The following is a 19,773-nucleotide window of genomic DNA, read 5'->3' as shown; positions in this document are numbered from 1 at the left end:
AATATAGGGTAATTCTCTATATATAGATTTTTTAATCGGCGTTTGTACCGCTGATATTTATCCTTGGAGAGCATAATATAAGGATGCGTTCAGTCTTCGGACTGGAGATCTGTAGTACAATTCATTTCTTTTGACTATTTTCGTATGCTATTTCGCTTATCCTCGTTCCCTTCGCAAGTAAATGTTGCCTGCTCTCGCACTTAAGAGACTTCGAGATGCCCTTACCAACACGGTATTGTAGTAAAGCTGACCAAGCACGCTCATGGATGTTGAACAGCGGAAGCAGCGGCACTACTGGCTGATTAATAAATCGAGTAAGTACATTCCTAAACTTCCTATCCGAGGGTAGGCCACCCTTTCTAAGAGCCCGCCGTGCCGGAAGGGAACGACATTGTATTCCATCGCACTCGACGCAAATGCCTGGCAGGATCCTTGATGGCATCCCGCCCATGGAGCCACTTATGGTTGTCCAGTATGATAATTGACTGTTCGGGTAAGTCCGTCCCTGTCAGGTGTAGCATGGAATGAGGACTTTTTGCCAGCTGATTCAACGCAACCTTCAGCTCCTCATATGCTGCCGCAGCCCTGGGGTTCATGGGCTCTATCAGGTCTTCCCGGAACCTCACTACCAGCGAATTATCCATCTTGTCCAATCCAAGGATGCTCCCCATTATGTGCTGTTGGTCAGGCTGTTTAGAAAATTCAAGAGGAATTTTGATTTTGAACTCCGGTTCGAATAGAGCTTTCTGTACAGCCGGGGACAGGTGATGCGCAAGCTTGGCAATCGTCATGAGGGACAGGGTACCCCCACCGTAGCGATCAGGCTGCAGAACTTGAAGCGCAAAGTATTTTGGGGGTGCGCTCTCGTAGCTACAGTCAGTGTGCCACTGGAACTCTTGCATGGTTTCTGATCGTGCTAGGGGAACTCCTGTCTCTATGCCAGCAGAGCTGGGGCGAACATCCCAGAACCAGCCTCGGGAAGCGCTGTGGCGTGTAGGAGGCCCATGCCCGTGATGAGCGCAAAGGTTAAGTATTATGCGCTCCAGATATTGGCTATCGTCATCGGGAAACAGGAGGCGTATCTTCAGAATGCCGCTGGTTCGGAGATGATGGTGGATATCCCCCACGTGGGAACGTCGCTGGGAGTCGAGCATCTCACGAGCCGTCACGGAAGGTATGCCTGGCGTGACTTTGGCCGCGAATCCACGACTTAGCGGACGGTGTCCGGGAAGATGTCGCGTGGAGCCACACCTTCTAGCTCTCAGAATATCCAGTGCAACTTTGATCCTTCTCATTGGGGCCAATTTCAGCTTCTTATGACACGAGAAGAGTCAGAGAACAGTCAGATAAGAGTTAGGAGAGAGTCAGAGGATGGTCAGAGGATGGTTAGAGGATGGTCAGAGGATGGTTAGAGGATGGTCAGAGGATAGTCAGAGGATAGTCAAAGAAGGGTCAGACAAGTGCCAGAGAAGACCTAGACATAGCGGACAAGAACGTATGGTGATATACCTCGGCTGGTATGGGTCGATGTCAGTCTGTAGTAACTGAATCGCAAATCCTGCTCAATGTAGTGTCTGCGCTATGATATTGTACCTCGAAATATTTGACTGTAAATAGTGCTGAAAGGGAAGGCTCGCGTTACATTCCAGAAGAAGCAACTTCGGGAGCCAGGGTCTGGCTGAGTGGCTGACACACCTTGCAGCTGACAATTGAACTCACTCTACACTCGTTATATGTAAGTGATGATGGGAAGCAATATGTAGAGCAATTCTGTGTGTCCGATCGCACTCATTAAGGAAAGGGTTGAGACACCTGTCTGCCTCCGACCACGTCGCGAGACCCTAGCGCTAATTAGTAGCAAGTCAGATCACTGTACGTCTTAACACCGTTCCTTGATCCGAAGACTGAGTTGAGTGTTACCTCGCGTAGGTGGTGGAAGAATGATTAGTGAATTGAGGCCCTGGTGCCTCTCCTCAATAATCTGCTTGCTTCTACGCCAGCGATCTTTCATATTATTTTTCATTACTTTTTGAATTAACATGGCCAGGAAGTAAAGTGCTAATAGATCGTCTATCCCAGATGGTGATAGAACCACACGATGGTGACAGGGACTATGAGACCTGGCCAAAATGACAGAGAGGCTTGGCGCCAGAAAAGTACATGAACGACCCAGTTACTGCGGGGACCTCTATTACATAGGTCAGCACTCTGGAGGGGAATAGATGTAGGTATATGCTTTAGTAGGACATGATACTGCATAATGGCATTTTAAGTAAGAATGTGACCAATGGTAGTTCAGTCACCCTATCAATATCAACCTCTGTCTGGGCAATGCCCGAGACGAGGTACAGACGATGGCAGCGAGATGAACCAGACACATCTGGCTTCATATTTCGCAGTTATCATGACTTTCGGTATTATCGAGCTTCTACCATGTACGATAACTCCTCACTGCTCGGAATCTATAGGCTGGCGCCCCGAGGGAGTTGTTGAGGAAGGGGGCTTGCTTTTCTGGGATGGTAGAGAAGGATCCGAACCGGGAGGCCTGTTATTTTAGGGGTTTAGGATGTGGCTGAGAGTATTGACATAGGATGGCAGTATTGGTTGTTTGGTAGTAGCTACATGAAGATTTTTGTTGGTGTGGAATATATCGAGCTTGGGTGCCTTGTGGCCGTCGAAATAACGATGAGGCGTCTGGCTCAGCCTTACCCGCTCAGTCCGCCCGAGGCATTGGATGATTTCGCACTGCGACTGCAAAGCTCCGAGATATGACAGGTTCCATTAACCGTTATGGTTGATAGTCTCAAATATTGTGAGTAACACTGTTCCCTAAGTATGTCGCAAGTATATTTCCATATCCAATTTAAATATAACCAAATTTTCCTTGAAACTCCTAACTCTAATACGGCGCTAAGCAAGCCCGGATCAATTCCGACCGTCGGCTTCTGCTCTATGGAGACTCGTCTGAGACTCCGACTTTCCCGAATTTCTCAGGGCATCATGGTCATGGTCTTCGTCTCCTATCTTAGACCAGATTGTATCTGTGCCCTTCAGCCATGGCCTCATAGGATGTGAGCGCAATGCATCAGACTGCCCTGAGCGATGTGGTTGCTCCGAGTCCTCGTATGATGGTTCGCTGGGCTTGGAGCCAAAGCCGAGAGATTGCTTCACACTACGCGGCAGTCCCGATTCGATGATGAGTTTCGACAGGCAGGGTACACTGAGGATAAAGAAACCGCAGGTCATTTCTCCACAGGCCCAAAATAATAGTGGTCCGATGAGATACATGGTATCTGTTGTGTTGGCGAAGGCGACCGTGTGGGAGAGGCGGAAGCATGCGGCGACGGAGGCGCTGGTAGAGGATGATGTTAGTTGGATTTCATTGTCAAGTAATGGATCTGGAAAAACGCACAGTATACCGACGCCAAAAATGATTGAGACTCCGATTTTCTTTTGCCAATTCATTTGGAGACGCCAGATGATTCTCTGTGGGAGAAAGAACATGGTGATATCGGATGCGACTTGGACGCTGGCGGATGTGAGCATTACATCGGGAAGCGAGTAGCATTTGCTAGGAAGATAGAACTTCCAGATGGCTTCATGGGGCCTGCATTGCATGTTTAATAACAGGATGCACAGCACACCCCATACACACTGCAGTGTTATCACGGAGACACATCCCCACCAGAAGACGTTCCTTGAGCGGTTGATAGGGACGAAAATTCTGCACCAATCTAGCAGGATTGCAGTCTTGATGAGAGGCAGGACGGCCGAGTAACAGCATCCGTAAATGAGAATCAGCTGCCAAACTAATAGTCAATCGCAACAGCCATTGTCTTGAGGGACGTCAACGTACATAAAGAGGCCTTATAAGGTCCTTATTGTGTAAATTCCAGGTATGAACGTAATACCCGGGGGTGTAGATCAAAGCATAGCCTGCATAAGCTGTACCCCAATAGGCGCCCTGGATGGGAGTTAGGATTAAGTGCATGCGAGTACAGGGACCAGGGTCAAGCAATACATATGCACCAATCATCAGCACTATTGGAACAGGGAATTTCGGTTAGTCTCCCTCCTTCAGTGAGCAATGGAAGATGAAGGGTGTTAGAGCATCACTCACCTTCCTCGATACCAATCCTTCTATCCAACCACAATCGAGCAAAGATTCGCAAGAGAAAACATATTGTGAGTACCACGGTACAGAAAGTCGTTACTACCCAAGCCAGCGTATTGCTATTCGGTGGGTTGTCAAAATTTGCGGTAACACCGGACGGAGCTGCTAGAGCTGGCTCATCGAGGAGAGTCGCCAGTGCTTCTGGTGACATCTCGCGCAAGACAGGTTGTCAACAATGGCACAACTTCAGACATGTTCGAAAACCGAGAGAAAACTTAATGGCTGTGGGGGTGTCGAGGCTTCAAATGTCACTGCGCATATATCCACGCGTGAACTGTTTGATCGTCAGTGTGATAGGCCCAATTTTTGCGATTATGGACCGCTCAGGGGGTGCCGCAACTTGGTGCCTGCTACTAATGCAAGGCGCATACACACCATTCGCATGGGCCGTGGACTGGTTTTGACGATGTCCTTTTTCGGGATAGTCGCGCTTAGCGCTCTTGGTAGCGACGTTATTTAGGGCGATATAGGATGCATGCTGCATACTGCATGAATGCTGGAGGGTTCGGAGTACGTTACATTTACATAAACGAGTACTTTAGCCCAGATGCCTTGCTCAGAGTTTGGGTAAAATACTCAATGTTGCGTACCAGGTGGTCGTGTGAATGACCTGGCCTGTTGATCACGGCCTCTCAGTTTGCGGCACACGACGCCCTGTGGAGGTGAAAGGATCACAGCTTGTCGCTTTCTGGCATAGTGGCAGGAACGGCGTGACACTTAATCTAATAGAGTAGGTGCTGTGGGACTCCAGAATAAGCGATAAGCTCGCCTTGCACCGGAACCCTGCCGCTGTGGAGCGGACTAAACTGTGACTAGAGCATAGACAACTAAGAAAAGCGTCCGCTGTCGTTGGCAGGACGCTAACATACCGAAAACGGTCCGTCGAGACCACAGACAGACTCGCAGTAATAGTTTGACAGGTCCCAGGTGGCTTGGATCGTTTGTGACAGCCTCGTTTTTGACTGCGCAAGCCGTCCGAAATGACCCTGTTGAACCCCAACCTTCGCTAACTGGAAGAAGTGATGGCTGCATTGGCCCCTTGTTCCTGTCATATCTCTTCTGCTTTTTATTATGTGTAGATTAGCTTGACCAAGACATTACCGATATTCCTCCACCAGTCTGTGGCTTCGTCAAAAGTCTCCTTATTCTATCCTAGTTAAACTCCCACGCCGTTGGGCCGTCTCCACTTTCCTTGCCGCATGTCATTCCATAAATGCTCTCGGTCCCCGCGGGGTTCCCAGTCTTGTGCGACAGTTCATTCTTCCCTACCATCCCAACGAAGTCATGATCCTTAGTGAGTCTTGAGATAGATATCAAAGGCCAACGCCATGGCGCACAGGACTAACAGCACAATTGGCTCAGACAGCACAGCACAGCCTCCCGGTCGGGATGAGTACCCACAGCGTGCGGACTTGCGGCGCATGATGAACCAAAACCCTCTCCCGACTCTGCCCCTTGATCTGATCGATCCGTCATCCATGGTGGGTGACGAAGCAACAATCCAAGCACGCGGCGTGTTAGACTCTTTGAATAATGCATTGGCCACTGGCGATATCAAAGCCTTGGAAGGTTGCTTCTATGCCGACCAAGCATACTGGAAGGATCAATTGGCTCTGACATGGCACCTGCGCACATTCAGCGCCCCTAGTACTATCGCTGCAAGTTTGTTGGAGACAGCAAATCTAAGGAATGTTGTCGGTGGTGTTGAGGTTGACGGAGCCGCCGTGTTTCTTCCGGCCACACCAGTTCTGGTAGGAGCCCATCGGGTTCACTTATTTGCCACAAGCACTGACCATGTATTTCCTCGTTCAGCAATTCATCGATTGTCCGCTCGTGTTTAAGACACAATCGCCTTCGGGTCTCTGTCGCGGTAAGATGTTGCTACTGCCTGTTGTAGTAAGTGAGGAGCAAAGGATCGCCTGGAAAATATGGATCTTGAGCACTAGACTCGAGAGCTTGGATGTGCAACCAGAGGATGAAAACCTACTACAGCTCCCCGGGAAGAAATTGAATGAATCAATGGATTTCGAAACAGACGTTTTTATCATTGGTGCAGGAAATGCGTAAGACTTGGTTCCTGGCAGCTTTTAGATGGTTCACTAAGCATATTTAGCGGCGTGACTCTCTCCGCACGTCTGAAGGCTCTGGGGGTGGAGAGCGTCATGGTCGAACGCAACCCTTACCCTGGTGACAATTGGGCCCTTCGATATGATTGCATGCAGTTCCACATCCCCACAGCATTCTGTGAGCTTCCGTATATGTGTTAGTCGTCCATGATCGCTTCTCCTTACTCGATCCGTTTACAAGAGCAAAGCGTTGACCCAAGCAGGCTATGACAAAGAGCTTCAGACTCCTCACCTCCTTACGCGCCAGGACCTGGCTTCACAAGTCCGTCGTTATGTGGAGACATTTAGTTTGAATACTATCCACTCCGTCAAAGTCCTGTCGACGGAGTATGATGAGGTGGCTCAAAAGTGGCATGTTACTTTCGCGTCACCTGCGGGCCAGCGCAAGGCCACTTCAAAGCACCTCGTCATAGCAACGGGATTTGGCTCTCAAAAGCCTAACATGCCACAAATCGCAGATCCTAAACTGTACAAGGGCATCAGTGTTCACTCGGCCGACTACAAGAATGCCAAGCTACTGCGAGAGCAGGGAGCAAATGTAAGTCTGTTTCCGAAATCTTCAAAATAATCCCGAGCGGCGCTAACCGTACAAGTCTGTAATCGTCATTGGCTCTGCAAATACAGCATTCGATGTCCTTGTCGACTGCCACAAAGCGGGCCTTGATGCGACAATGGTCGTTAGGTCCCCTACTTATATTGTGCCGCTCGAGTATGTCTGTGATAAGAACAGTCTCGGTGCGTATGATGGTGGCGTTGATGCGGCCGATAAACTTATACTATCGCTGCCTGCAGTCGTGGATGGACAGCTCGCCCGTGGTTTGTTTGCCATGCTCGCTGCGAACGAACCGCGGCGATACGCTGCACTTGAAGCAGCTGGCTTCCCCGTCCTAGATAGCCGAAACCCAGACTGCGCATTGATGCATAATCTGCTCGAGCGTGCCGGCGGACATTATGTCGATGTCGGTGGCACAAAACTGATCGAGGAGAGAAGGGTTAACGTAAAAGCGGGGGGCGAACCTGTGGCTTATACAAAATCAGGTCTTCGGTTCTCCGACGGTAGCTGTGTTGATGCGGATGCTATTGTTTGGTGTACTGGTTTCTCCGATTCCAACATTGTAACAACAGCCACGGAGATTCTTGGTGGGGAACCGAGCACCAATGAGTCGGCAGGTGAAGCTCAACCTAATGGGAGCGAGAAACGAATCCTCGGACCTCGAGACATTGCCTCGCGCTTGGATGCGACCTGGGGTCTTGATGATGAGGGAGAAATCCGTGGCATGTGGAAGCGACACTTGAATATTGACAACATCTGGATTATGGGAGGTTACACGCAGCAGCACCGATGGCATTCGCGCACTCTCGCGCTGCAGATCAAAGCAGCTTTGGAAGGACTTCTTCCACCAGCTTATCGGCATACCGCTGCAGCGGAAAGTGCCACTGCCAAAGCCTCGCTATGATTTCAGTCTAGGTTCGACTTTACGGCATACTCGGTGCCTGACGCAAAGGTATTCAGTAGACATCACAAGCTAATTATACGATGATGAGTTTTATTTCCTCTATTCACACTGTGCCTGATCCACGCCTGAGCTTCTTGTCTTCATTGGCTAGATGTCCCACATGATCCAGTATTCCGATATCACAACTCGCCACTAACGCGGGAATGTCAAATTATAGTGTATGCAAGCACTTACAGTAACGCACCGCTTGATCCACCTGGCTAATCTTCACCAGTAGCTGTTGGTACATACTTTTCTCGGACCAATCACGAACGAAGCTGGTCCCCGAATTGGCTCGAGCATACTTAGTAGCGCGATCCACCTTTTGCTCCCCCCTCGCAGGACAATTTTCATGACCATCAGCGACATAGCAAGAACCAACGCCGTCCAACGCCTACAGAATTATACATAGCCTGAATGCACTTCTCCTTCGTGTTCTTCATTGTTGTTGCTCCACATAATCTTCCCCTCCCTTCTCATCCTCATTCTGCTTTCCTCTCCTTTCCATCTGCTCCAAAAGGTTCGCCCAGGTTTTGGGCGAACCTTTCTCTGCAACCACTCCTGATCCTCCGGATGCTCCGCCATATAGTCAAGCTCTCGTTTCGACAAAAACTGTGCTTTCCGTAGCCTCCGCCGCACTATATCCCGCATCGGCGGTATCTCCCCACGGTCGGAAGGACCTGGTGTAAACGGTACCTCCTTCAACTCTGCTTGAACATCCTCGCTTTGGAGGAGCTCGGGCTTGGGTATGCTGGAATAAGTTCTTTCGTTAGTTCACTGTCTATAATGTTTTCCTCAAGTAGGAAGAAGAAACATACAACTTCTCTCCATCCCACGTAAAACACTGGATCGGAACCTCCTCATCATTGCCGTTCGGAGCAGTGCCATAGTCCAGTAGGAAAAAGCACACCCGGTTGTTGTAGCCGAACTCGTCGCCGTAGGAGTACCAGCGTTGCAGGCCTGGTTCATATGGAAAATCCCAAACATGCTTGCAGGTTCGGTCGAGCATGGAGAGTAGCTTGTCACCGTATGGTTCACCATTGGCGATAAGATTGTCCGACGGAACGAGGTGAGTGAGTGTTTGCACAAGGACGCGCATGGGAGAGGGAGTAAGCTCTATGGGTGGATCGTCAAGGTCCATGGTTGGTTTCAGTAGGGACAGGGAAAAAATATGGTATGAAGAGGTACGACGGAAACGGGGAATTTCTGATATAAAGTACAGAGGTAGCAAACAATCTCAGGGTTTTCTGTTCTACAGCTGGGTGGGGTTGAGGTGATCATGATAATACCCAGCGCTTAGAGATCTGTAAACTAATGTAAGCGGGGTTGGGAGGGTACAGTTGCCGAGACTGGTTAGCTGGAGCTATTAGGAGTGCATGGCTTAGACCTGAGAAGACCAGTCGGTTACCACATGTTCTGGCTGCCAATCGACCAGCGAGTGATGATTTCCTTGAGGTCTAACCACTTATATTCCCGTAAACCTGTCAATAGGCGCATAATTCGAGGCTGAGTATGCTACTACTCCGTTTATTTCTTCGAATCAAAAGGCTCGCAACACTCGCTTTCCATTAACAGCCCACCCTGACCGCTCCACTGACCGCTCTAAGCGGCAGAACTCCGTCGACCTCGCAAAGAAAAGTACGGAAATAAGCGGATATCAGCGGATATACTTTTCTACAGCTCCGAAAAACAGACGCTGGATTCTGTTGGTTTTCGTACCGCCTTTAAGAGAGGTGGCAGAATCGGTAATCGCATGGTGTCTATCTCAGTCTACCAGTCTGTTTGGCTCTGCTATCGTGCTTCTCAACAATTTATATGCTTGTTGCTGCTGCTAGCTTCGCTGGGGCTGCATGACTGACTATCTTCGACAAAGTCGTGACTGTGATATTTCTGCTTGATTTCTTGTTTCTTCATATTGTGTGTGGGTGAGAATAATTGAAGTCTTATATTTTATACATGTACTACTATACTGAATCAAGAGTGTCTGAAGAGATACATGCTAGTCTTTCTGACCAGGCAAGTGCTGGTGTACATCAAGCTGCCAAACATAAATGTCCTACGGACGCCTTCTAAAACATCATAACAGCCGAAGAAACCGCACCGCTTTACCCTTGATAATCTGAGGCTTGGTGTACGATGGAGTTTCAGGTTCAGTGCTGGGAGCAGGCGCCTTTGCAACACTACGGCTGGTACCCGTAGTGAGAAGCTCACACAATTCAGGTCTCGGAAGCTGCTGGAATCGAAGTCCGGTGCATCCTCCCACAATCTGTCCATCAGACAAGAGATACACCTCGCCAATGTGTAATCCGCTTTCTGGCTCCGTCTCTTGCATGTGCACGTAGCTGGTATATTCTCGATCAGGTGACAGGTCAGCCGGTGCCCAGAGCTTCCACCAGCCCGTGCAGATGTATGATGTGTTCTCTGGAGCCTTGTCGTGTCCGTTGAGAGCGAAGCTGCCTAGTTGGATGAACGAGTCCATCCAGTACGGGCTGACGGTAAAGGTTTCGCCGGTCGCGGGTCTGGGGAACTTGATTATGGCCGTTGCTTCTCTCATTTCTTCGTGCATGGTAATTTCCCGGATGCATCGGTAGCGGGGACCGTACACAATGGGTTGAGCGAACAGTCTATAAATCATGCTGTTGCGAAGATGATGAGCCGAGCCGGTGCGGGCTGCTCGTTGCAGTGTATCACATTTGGCCTGGGTGTGCTGGCTTCTGTCCCTCAAATTTTGCTTCGTAGAATCGCTCGAGTCGAAGTAGACAGTACATCGGGCAAGCCGTTGCTCCTCTGGGCTAGATGGGGCCTGCGAGGAACACACGACCTCCACGCAGTTGCTTCCCTTGCTGCGTTCGGCGCGGAGCTTAAGAACAGGGTTGGGCTGATTCTGTCGCACGACGAGTGGTTGGATAATTTCCATATTGGACACACTCATGGGAGGAACTTCGCTGACTGCTTCCATTACTTTGCATGTGTAAGAGGCAGCCGTCAAAGCCATGTCCGTGTAGACAGAGCTTGGAAAGACACACTGATTGAACATGCTGTAACCTTTTAGAGCAGAAAGTAAGGCTGGTAGCGAGAGATCCGACAAAAATGTTACCGCAGATCTCTTATCGCCATGCACTTCTTTCTCTATCTTGTGCAAGGTGCTGGTAGAGAAGGGTATTTCCCGACTGGGTCCATTAGGTCTGCCTCCTGTCATGCGTACACTATCCTTCTGATATGGGATGCCAAAGTCCTTCAAATCAAAGGCATATTTGGGTAGATCAAGCAGCTGCAGATTGTCGACATAGTCTGAATGGAAAGCTCCCCAGTTTATGTCTGATCCAATTGTATATAGTTGAGTCAGTGCCTGTGAGATGACTTCCCAGTCATCCCGCTTAGGACTGAGGGAGAATAGCATGTGCTGCCCTGGGACTGATTGCTGAGATTGAGCTATTTCAGTACAGACCGGGGCAGGGCCAATTTCAAGCCAAAGGCCCTTGCCTTTCTCAGTAAGCTTCATTTCGCAGGTTCGAAGTGCATCCTGGAACTTGACCGGTTCTCGGGTTTGCCTTGCGAGGTAATCTGGCTCGAAGATTCCAGCACGCTCAACAGCGCAACCTGTTAATGTGGAAATAACTGGGATTCGTGGGGCATTGAACTGGATAGACGAGCACAGCTGACGGTACTCATCCAGTGTGGAATCCATCTGCGGCGAGTGGAATCCAAATGGCACAGGAAGGAGCCGGGTGGATATCCCCGCTAGGTGGTCCTTTAGCAGGCAGAGCTGATCATGCTCACCGCTTACGACAGTTGAAGAGGGACCATTGAGACAGGATATTGTGCAACCCGCAAACTCTTCATACTGTAGCAGTGTGTCTCGAATCGTTTCGGGATCCGATCTAATGGTGAGCATGCCGTGTGCGTCGCTGGTGCAGTCGCGCTGGATAAGCTGTGCTCTCGCTCCAACCAGATACAACGTGTCATAGAGAGAGAGGACACCTGCTACACACAGTGCTGCGTATTCACCCAAGCTATGTCCCAAAACCATATCAGGCGTAGTGCCCCAGGCCCGCCATGCATGAGCCAGTGCCAGTTCCAGCGAGATCACAGCAAGCTGGCTCTGGACGGGTGTCACGTCGCCTAGGTCAAGATCTTCCCGTTCAATGATGTCCACAAACGGTCCGTATCCAAGCTGTGTGCATATGTTGTTACATTCAAGCAGTCGTTGTTTGAAGGTAGGACACGTCCTGAAGAGCTGTCGCCCCATCCCCGGATATTGTCCCTCTTGGCCAGTGAATACAAAGACCCGGCTTGGTTGAATGCCAACGAGATCCACAGGCAGGGGATCTGCAAGCTCCTTCTGCAGGATCTCCTTGAGCTGCCGGACATGACCCACGGAATATGCGCGACGGTATACATGATGCAGTCGTCGGGCAGTTGTCGTATATGCTATGTTGGCCAGTTGCACCTCAGGCTGTGCCTGCAAATACTGTAGAAGTCGCTCTTGGTTGCCTCTCAGGGACTTCACCGTCTGTCCGGATACCGCCACCATATAGTTAGCGCGTTGGTCAGAGCGCTTTTGAGGGATAGCGCATGGATGATTTTCAATAAGTAATGCCATTTTGTCGCCCTGAAGTGATGATTCGTTAGTTGACCAGTCAAGTCAGTCCTTGTAGTTGACCTACCATAGCATTGGAGTGGTTGACCAGAATGCGGCGCGTATCACGCCCCCGACGAGACTGCAGGAATGCCATTGCCGACTGAGGAACTTCAACTTTGCCTTTGGCTAATTGTCGCTTCGAGGCTGAGCTAATACCAACATCAGGAGGGATTAACTCCCGCTCAAGCATGAGGACAGATTTGAGCACAGAAAGAATGCCAGAGGCCTGTTTCAGCGACGAGTCAGCGAACACTGGTAAAGTCATAGAGCTCTGTGTTAGGACTTACTGCTCCCAAATGGCCAACAGTCGGCTTGACAGAGCCGACGCGCAGGGGCTCATTCCCTTCAGGCGCGAGTGACATGAGATCCACGATCGACTCGACTTGCGCCATATTCTGCTCCTCATCACACCCGTCCCCTTCTATATAGTCCAAGTCCCCTGGACCGAGACGGGCGCGTCGCAGGACGTCTTTTAAGAGCCTTTTCTGAGGAGGCTTGTTGCAGGGATTACCTGTATTATTAGAGACCACAGCGGTGATGACACCCCGAACGCGATCATTAGCCTTGAGCGCGTCTGGAAGCCGCTTAAGTATAACCACACCCACTCCTTCCGAAAGAAAGTGCCCTTCCTCGGTGGAGTTGCACGTCGGATCAGACAAGTGATTAGTGCCTACGACCACCGCAATATCACACTCACTACGACGTAGAGCATGATACGCCATCTCCATAGGGGCTGTGCTTGGAGAAGATGCTGTTTCAATGGTATATGAAGGGCCATCCCACTTGAAGTATTGATTCAATCGCCCAGCGCCAACAGTATCGCGAAGGTAGCGTGGCTGGTCTGTGGCCTGCCCAATGAAAGTACCCACGCGCTGGGAGTCACGACTATGGGGGGTATACCCAGCACTTTCAAGTGCCTCGTACATGGCGAGGAGTAGAAGCCGCTTGATTGGGTGCATGTCTTTAACATCATCGGGAGCGACGTTGAACAGGCCAGCGTCAAATAGCCCGGGCTGGTCAATGAAGCGGCTTTGTACCGATTGACTGCTGTTCGTCACACTCCCGAATCGGTCTACACTGGTGTGGGCATCAAGATACTTTGCAGGTGTCTGAAATAATGTCAATGCCGAAAATCACACCATCATGTAGGTAGATTGACTCACCCCTTTATATATACTCTGACCATTCTCTAGTATCTTCCACAGATCATCTGGCGAGCCGACACCTGGAAGCCGGCATGACATACCAACAATAGCAACAGTGTTATAATCAGCATCGAAGTACTCACCGAGGAAGGCTTCGTCCACCAATGATCCGAGCCGGTCGCTTGGTGTAACAGCCATCGTAGCATTGGGTGTCCTCAGGCCCGGAGGGAGTCCTCTCATCATCCTGTTCCAGGAGACCTTATTTTGGAGGAGATCAGCCATCATGAAATGTAGCAGTCCGCGCAAGGAGGCAGTGGCATACGGCATGCCAGAGTTTGGGGACACCACAGTAACATTTCGCCGAACTCGAAGGTCTGGAACCTTCAAAGGCCCTAAAATATCCTCCAAGCTAGGTCTTTTGAGATGAGGAGCATGGTATGCGGCGGCGATTGGTAGTTCCGACTTTGGCAGGTTGCTGATTGAGGGGTGGCGCATAAGGAGGGATAGCGTGGACGGAGGACCGCTGATCGTCACAGATGTATCAAGTTCGGCACTTATATACGCCCGCTTATGTTCTGGAAGCTCCTTCCTCAGTTGGTTAGTGCATCTTCAGAAATTTTATTGATGAAGTTGGCGTACTTGTTCCTCATTAAAGGATGCAATCACTCTTTCCAGCTCGCCGGCCGAGGCCCGCTTCACCGATACTGCCCAGCTCTGGGTCGAAGCCTCAATGTAGCGAGATCGGCGGTCCACCTGGATTGCCAGGCGCAGCGATAACATAACCATGAGTAACGACAAAGGAAGCAACTCTGCCGGTGATGGGACAGTGGCCGCCAGAGCTGCCGGGAACAACCCAGTGCAGAGACCAACGATGTGCAACTTGGAAGTTTGTCCCCACAGAAGAGTTGGGTCCTCCTCCAGGTGTCTATTTCATGTCAGTCATGGGCAGACTTACTCCTTCACGGCGGTAACAGTTACACCTTGCTGCACTCACAGGATCAAACCTCCAAGCTGAGCTACGCAGAGTAGCACGGTGGGCATAACGACACCATAATCCGTTCGCTGAGCATAGGCCTCAGCCACGGTATCCATCGAATCGTAATCATCAAAAAGGGGGTTGTCAGTAGTCGATATGCCCAATCGCTGTGAACGGACGAGACGGTCGACGACAGTCAGGAAGTCGTGTAGACGATTGTATTGAGTCGCCTTCGCGTATAAGTCTTTGATACGGCTGCATGAATCAGTGGTTTGGTCACCGAAGCAGAGAAGTCGTGGGGGAGCCATTTTCTGCATGTCAACGACTCCTATGGTAAAATAATTCTGGGTCTTGCGAGATAAGGATTGTGTTTAAAGAGATGCGATATCATATACAACCTATGTGAGCACAAAGATTGGGTGCGATACCTCTTCTATATATCTCCAATCAGTTGAACAGCCGGCTGCCGGCTGCCGGCTGCAGATATGGCTACCGCCTTTTTTCAACTCTAATAGTATCAAGTGCAGAAGTTCTACTGCCAGCTCACATCGTAAATGAATAAGGTATGCGAGCAGCCCTACGCATACAGGAGAGCTATATGTGGGATGAACAAGCCTTCAGGGTTCTGCAGGGCAGATCGTTGAAGTTTATGCTGGTGGGCAGTCAGTCACTTGGAGAGAGCAGAATTTTCTCTGACTGGACAAGATCCCAACGCTCGGGCCTTGATGGACCACAGATCGACATACTAGACGGTCGGAGAATTTTGACCATTACGTAGTCTGGCGATCTCGAACAATCATTACGTGGTGATCACCCGCAAGTAAAGCTTGCCCTCATTCATGCTAACTTATCCACCGGTCTCCATTTCTTTCTGGGAGATCTATTCAAGCCAGCATCCCCTTCCCGCATAAGCCTGTTTATGTCACATGGAAATTGTCAGATATTCTTCTACACCGTTCCTTTTACATAGCTAGCAGTTGGATCGATGTTCGAGAAGTGCTAAAAAGATAGTTCATGCAATCCGCAAATGCACAAGCCCCCAAATCGTCGCAGTTGTGAACACTATATACCAAAGCACTAGTGTAGGTGAAGCCGCCTTCGTCGGTTCCATCATTGATTCCAAACCGGAAGGAAAACATATCCTTCCATTCGGGTGTGTGCCACGTCGTCGAGCTTCTCTCGGCGACTAAATGCACACATTCGCTGGAAACGTCAAACGATCCGAGCTGTTGCCTTGCTCATTCAAGATAAAGCCTCATGTGGACAGGTCAAACGGTGGCGCAGCTGAAACCCCCAGCTGAATACGACTCATTGTATCATATCAAGGCATGGCTCGCCTCAACACTCGCTAACAGACTGTTGTGGATGACGTGAATCCTGGGTCACAGTACCTCATGTCCGACTCTGGGGGTAGCGATAAACGTCGTCAGCTTGGCTGACTACCGGCCATTGAGCCACTCATCTGAGCTAGTAACCTTAAGTGGCGTCACAGAGCACTGGTGTCCTTGCCAGGTTCCAGCACTATTGGATGTATTTCCTAGTATCTGAAGTCAATGATTTGAGCTCCGATGCCCAGGTGACCCACCAGCTTACTTCAGCCTCAAGATAAGAGCTCCTGTTGCGTCAGCACCAAAGTAATGCTTGGTCATGCTTTCCATGGTGGCACCAGGTAGTAGACTAGGCCGTGTCCGATGGCGGCAGCAAGAGGCCCAACCTGCATTGATAACTTAAAATCATCACATAGCCCCTCTCGAATTACGAACTTACCCAGTGAATCCAATGGTAACCGGGAAAGGATGATCCCACGTATACACCAAAGCATCTCGCGGGATTGAGTGCTATACGACCAAATTAGCTTCATTATACTTCAAAGCTTGCTGCACGGCAAAGCCAATATGAGAAACCCATACATGCACCCCCATAGCCTTCCCGCGTATACGAGGATCCCAAGCTTACGACTCCCAACACCATTCCCACTAACCATGGGGACAACGCAGCTCCGTACACCCTAACCTGTCTGGGATCTAATCCAACACCGAATGACAGGAAGATCAGTATGAGGCAGCAGATGAACTCGAGCACAAAGGCTTCTCGGACCGGCACTAGGGCGGTATCAACCACACACCCACCGACACTATACTGTCCGGATCCGAACGCTGACTGTAATATCCATCCGGCCAGAGCTCCGCCGAGGATTTGGCCGGCCAGGTAAAGAACCATACGTGGCAAGGAAATAAGCCGCGCAAAGAATGTGGCTAGCGTTATGGTCGGATTGAGATGGCTTCCACTGACTGCCAAGAAAGAGAAAATGAAGAGGGTCAGTAGTGCCCAATTAGTAAAGGCACCGACAAGAGGGCCGAGAAAGGCTGTTGTAGCAAAGATCCCAGCTGGTGTGGTGGGAGTAGGGGGGGCAACATTAGCGGGAGTAGCTGCCGACCAGGCAGTAATAAAGGCTAACATCATGGTTCCTGAGTCCATCACGGAGGGTTATTATATTTCCTAATAGATAGCAGATATGTCCGGGAGGGTGATACCAACGCATTCCACCACCGCAAATCGCCAGAGGTTAAGATCGGTGAACCCGCGCACATTAAAGGAATCTCGTGCACTCATTAATGGAGCAGCATCTGGCACTTTACGCAGAAATTCGGCATTATCTGGATCGGCCCGATCGAGGACAATGCCCTGATTGCCGCCTATGCGGCCGACGAACGGCGGCACATGGGGCTTGCACGATAGCTGTTGGACGTTGACGCTGGGGTCAATGTCATTCTGGGGACGAAATAGTAGGCCTGCCATTGTCAATTGAGAATTTAATCATACTTGCTGAGTTCGTGGACGAAGCCCACGAAGTTCTTACTGCCGTGAATATATTGTAAGGGCGTTGCTTGGGTCAATTACATCACCGAGTCTGCGGCACACTCGTTTCCATGGTACGCACAACCGCCGAGGTCTTCCCCGATTCCGTAACCCTGAATAATCTTGTACTAAGTGCTTCAGTTTCAGAGCAGACTTTTGTATTCAGTGGCGATCAGTTCCTCCCCACGTTCCTGGTCGATCTGCAGCTGCTCATCGCTGCGCCTCCCCCACCTCGGGATGAGCGATCTCGATCAGTCTCCGATTTCCAACCAATGCTTTAACAAAGTTAAAGCTGCATCTTGACAGGGTCACCTGGTCGGCAGGAACCGACGGCTTCATCTGATTAGCCTGATTGTCATGAGTGTTGACCTCAAGCTCCATCTTGGGTTGTCCTTCTCCCCGGACTTCTAATGCTGAAGAATGATGAGCTAATCGGACGCGCCGATATGGGCATTTGGTCCAGGCATCGCCTAGACAAGGTCTGTCTGTTACACAAAATATCGATGATGGGTGGTGACGTCGAAGAGGCGATTAGCTTTCCCACCAGCTTTCCTGATTCAACATTTATAGGCCGACATTTTCCGTCGCAAACTGCAGCGCAAACATTTCAACCTCAATCATAAATACTTTCAGTGATATAATTGAGAAGTGCAATTAACAGCAACTATGCCGGCCAAGTATACCCGACTTGACATCGACAAATGCATCTTCCTCTTCGTGGATCACCAGGTATTTTGCCCTCTCAAACTTTGCTTGTATCCGTTCTAAACATTTTCCAGTCAGGTCTGATCAACCTCGTCCGCGACTTTCAACAACATGAATTCCAGAGGAATGTAATGGCCCTTGCCAAAGTCGCTCAATACTACAAATCTCCCAGTGTGTTGACGACCTCGTTCGACACTGGTCCCAATGGACCCATTGTCAAGGAGATCACCGACTACCTCCCGGATGCGCCCCTGATCCGCCGTCCTGGACAGATTAATGCAATGGACAATGAGGACTTTGTGAATGAGATCAAGAAGACCGGCCGAAAGCAGATTGTGATCAGGTGAGCCCAGCATTTACTTCACCACCCACAGATCTACCCACAGATGTATATCATCAAATCTCTCACGCAACCGCTAACTTGCACAGTGGCGTCCTGACTGAAATCTGCGTGGCCTTCCCCGCCCTCAGCCTCATTGAGCAAGGCTACGATGTGTTCGTAGTGACCGATGCCTCAGGCACATTTGCAGAGCATACGCGCGAGGCAGCGCACAAACGCATGGTAGCAGCCGGTTGTCAACTGCTGAACTGGGCGGCTGTTGCGGGCGAGCTTCACCGCGATTGGCGGCGCGATATCGAGGGCTTCGGAGCTATCTGGACCGAACATATTCCTGGATATTGGTGCGTGATGCAGAGTTACCAAGCAGCTCAGAAGGGCACGGAGTAATTTTGAAGTTCTCTATTCTACTTATGCAATGTTATGATGAAACTGGATGTATCTACTACTGCTTGATAGCCTCACCGAATTCCATGCTGGTATTCAGTCCATGCACCCAGCTGTATGCAACCTTGCGAAGCACGAGTTGCCTTTCGGCTCACTTTAAATTCATGCGCACGCAGTCTTGGCCCTCACGCCTTTCATGTAGCTTAACGGTTAGCAACATCCACTAGACCATGGAGACTATGTATATGCGATGCCATCTCCACCGCAACGCAGCCCAGCAACTAGTAACCCTGCTAGTTAGCTAGTTCTTGCTTCATGCTTTATGAGCGTTGCCTTACCCTCCATTGTTATTTTGCAATCGAGATTATGCTAACCTTCAAAGTCCCCCGCTCCACCGCCACCGTGCAGATATTCGAACGCATCTGGCCCCAACTATTCCCTGCCAAGCCCACCAACACTGCAGAAAATCTGCCTCCCCAAACCGGTCGCGTCGTAATCATCACCAGTGCCTCCTCCACTATCTAGGACTAGCTCGCATTTTACATCGTGCCGGACAATTCGACAACTCCACCAGGCAAACTCATACACACCCACCCCCTACCCCCTACCCTTTTTGACCTCGCCAAGCTTCCCACCATCCCTACCTCTCTAATAACACCGCTGTAGCATGGCTCACCCCAACTAATGGCACCACCCAGGGCTACGAACCTCTCTTCTCTCTCCAATTCTCACCTCTACAGCTTAATCTCCATCTACATCGCCCAACACCGTCTGCGCCATCTTAACCTCCCGCACGGTCGTCGATTTCCTCTCTCGGACTGTCGGTGTTCCGCCTTCGGCCCTAACTTCCTTCCCCGATCCCAAATCAGACGCGAATACGAACTACGCCATCAGCAAAACAGGCAACTGGTTCCTGGTTGAGTCGA

At 50.2% G+C, this 19,773-nt stretch overlaps 7 protein-coding genes across 7 annotated transcripts; 2 read left to right on the top strand and 5 right to left on the bottom strand.

Annotated features, from left to right (window-relative positions):
- Window positions 1-89: 89 nt before the first annotated feature.
- Window positions 90-1,396, bottom strand: BO85DRAFT_506046 (taurine catabolism dioxygenase TauD; the record flags this gene model as incomplete). Its single annotated transcript, XM_025664363.1, has 2 exons — window positions 533-1,396; window positions 90-109 (listed from the first exon to the last, which is right to left on the bottom strand). The coding sequence occupies exons 1-2, from the start codon at window positions 1,293-1,295 to the stop codon at window positions 90-92; spliced, it is 783 nt and encodes a 260-aa protein (XP_025510648.1). The 5' UTR covers window positions 1,296-1,396.
- Window positions 1,397-2,694: 1,298 nt separating this feature from the next.
- Window positions 2,695-4,373, bottom strand: BO85DRAFT_453831 (uncharacterized protein). The gene is made up of 5 exons (XM_025661143.1): window positions 4,121-4,373; window positions 4,022-4,041; window positions 3,857-3,964; window positions 3,413-3,801; window positions 2,695-3,352 (listed from the first exon to the last, which is right to left on the bottom strand). The coding sequence occupies exons 1-5, from the start codon at window positions 4,323-4,325 to the stop codon at window positions 2,926-2,928; spliced, it is 1,149 nt and encodes a 382-aa protein (XP_025510647.1). The 5' UTR covers window positions 4,326-4,373; the 3' UTR covers window positions 2,695-2,925.
- A 1,129-nt stretch (window positions 4,374-5,502) lies between these two features.
- Window positions 5,503-7,757, top strand: BO85DRAFT_431132 (monooxygenase; the record flags this gene model as incomplete). Its single annotated transcript, XM_025658324.1, has 5 exons — window positions 5,503-5,925; window positions 5,987-6,237; window positions 6,288-6,436; window positions 6,504-6,838; window positions 6,894-7,757. The coding sequence occupies 5 exons, from the start codon at window positions 5,503-5,505 to the stop codon at window positions 7,755-7,757; spliced, it is 2,022 nt and encodes a 673-aa protein (XP_025510646.1).
- A 50-nt stretch (window positions 7,758-7,807) lies between these two features.
- BO85DRAFT_453829 (uncharacterized protein) lies at window positions 7,808-9,314 on the bottom strand. The gene is made up of 2 exons (XM_025661142.1): window positions 8,615-9,314; window positions 7,808-8,547 (listed from the first exon to the last, which is right to left on the bottom strand). The coding sequence occupies exons 1-2, from the start codon at window positions 8,935-8,937 to the stop codon at window positions 8,199-8,201; spliced, it is 672 nt and encodes a 223-aa protein (XP_025510645.1). The 5' UTR covers window positions 8,938-9,314; the 3' UTR covers window positions 7,808-8,198.
- A 522-nt stretch (window positions 9,315-9,836) lies between these two features.
- BO85DRAFT_506038 (polyketide synthase) lies at window positions 9,837-14,867 on the bottom strand (the record flags this gene model as incomplete). The annotated part of the gene is made up of 6 exons (XM_025664362.1): window positions 9,837-12,408; window positions 12,464-12,664; window positions 12,726-13,547; window positions 13,602-14,165; window positions 14,223-14,508; window positions 14,578-14,867. 6 exons carry the CDS (start codon window positions 14,865-14,867, stop codon window positions 9,874-9,876), a joined length of 4,698 nt encoding a protein of 1,565 aa, XP_025510644.1. The 3' UTR covers window positions 9,837-9,873.
- Window positions 14,868-16,204: 1,337 nt separating this feature from the next.
- Window positions 16,205-17,358, bottom strand: BO85DRAFT_492846 (MIP transporter; the record flags this gene model as incomplete). Its single annotated transcript, XM_025663798.1, has 4 exons — window positions 16,205-16,273; window positions 16,327-16,397; window positions 16,470-17,027; window positions 17,094-17,358. The coding sequence occupies 4 exons, from the start codon at window positions 17,356-17,358 to the stop codon at window positions 16,205-16,207; spliced, it is 963 nt and encodes a 320-aa protein (XP_025510643.1).
- Window positions 17,359-17,931: 573 nt separating this feature from the next.
- On the top strand, window positions 17,932-18,850 carry BO85DRAFT_431126 (hydrolase; the record flags this gene model as incomplete). Its single annotated transcript, XM_025658323.1, has 3 exons — window positions 17,932-18,147; window positions 18,198-18,466; window positions 18,553-18,850. The coding sequence occupies exons 1-3, from the start codon at window positions 18,085-18,087 to the stop codon at window positions 18,848-18,850; spliced, it is 630 nt and encodes a 209-aa protein (XP_025510642.1). The 5' UTR covers window positions 17,932-18,084.
- Between the last annotated feature and the right edge of the window lie 923 nt (window positions 18,851-19,773).

Source organism: Aspergillus piperis (assembly GCF_003184755.1).
Source record: "Aspergillus piperis CBS 112811 unplaced genomic scaffold BO85scaffold_29, whole genome shotgun sequence".
In the NCBI taxonomy this organism is placed as follows: Eukaryota; Fungi; Ascomycota; class Eurotiomycetes; order Eurotiales; family Aspergillaceae; genus Aspergillus; species Aspergillus piperis.
Note: the sequence above shows the minus strand (reverse complement) of the source record. Positions and strands in the feature narration are given on the sequence as shown.

Coding starts and splice junctions, on each gene's coding strand:
- BO85DRAFT_453831 (XM_025661143.1), bottom strand. CDS start 4,325: ATGTCACCAGAAGCACTGGCGACTCTCCTCGATGAGCCAGCTCTAGCA. Junction 3,965..4,021: donor TGCTGATGATTGGTGCATAT/GTATTGCTTGAC, acceptor ACTCCCATCCAG/GGCGCCTATTGGGGTACAGC. Junction 3,802..3,856: donor ACCTTATAAGGCCTCTTTAT/GTACGTTGACGT, acceptor TTAGTTTGGCAG/CTGATTCTCATTTACGGATG.
- BO85DRAFT_453829 (XM_025661142.1), bottom strand. CDS start 8,937: ATGGACCTTGACGATCCACCCATAGAGCTTACTCCCTCTCCCATGCGC. Junction 8,548..8,614: donor ACGTGGGATGGAGAGAAGTT/GTATGTTTCTTC, acceptor AACTTATTCCAG/CATACCCAAGCCCGAGCTCC.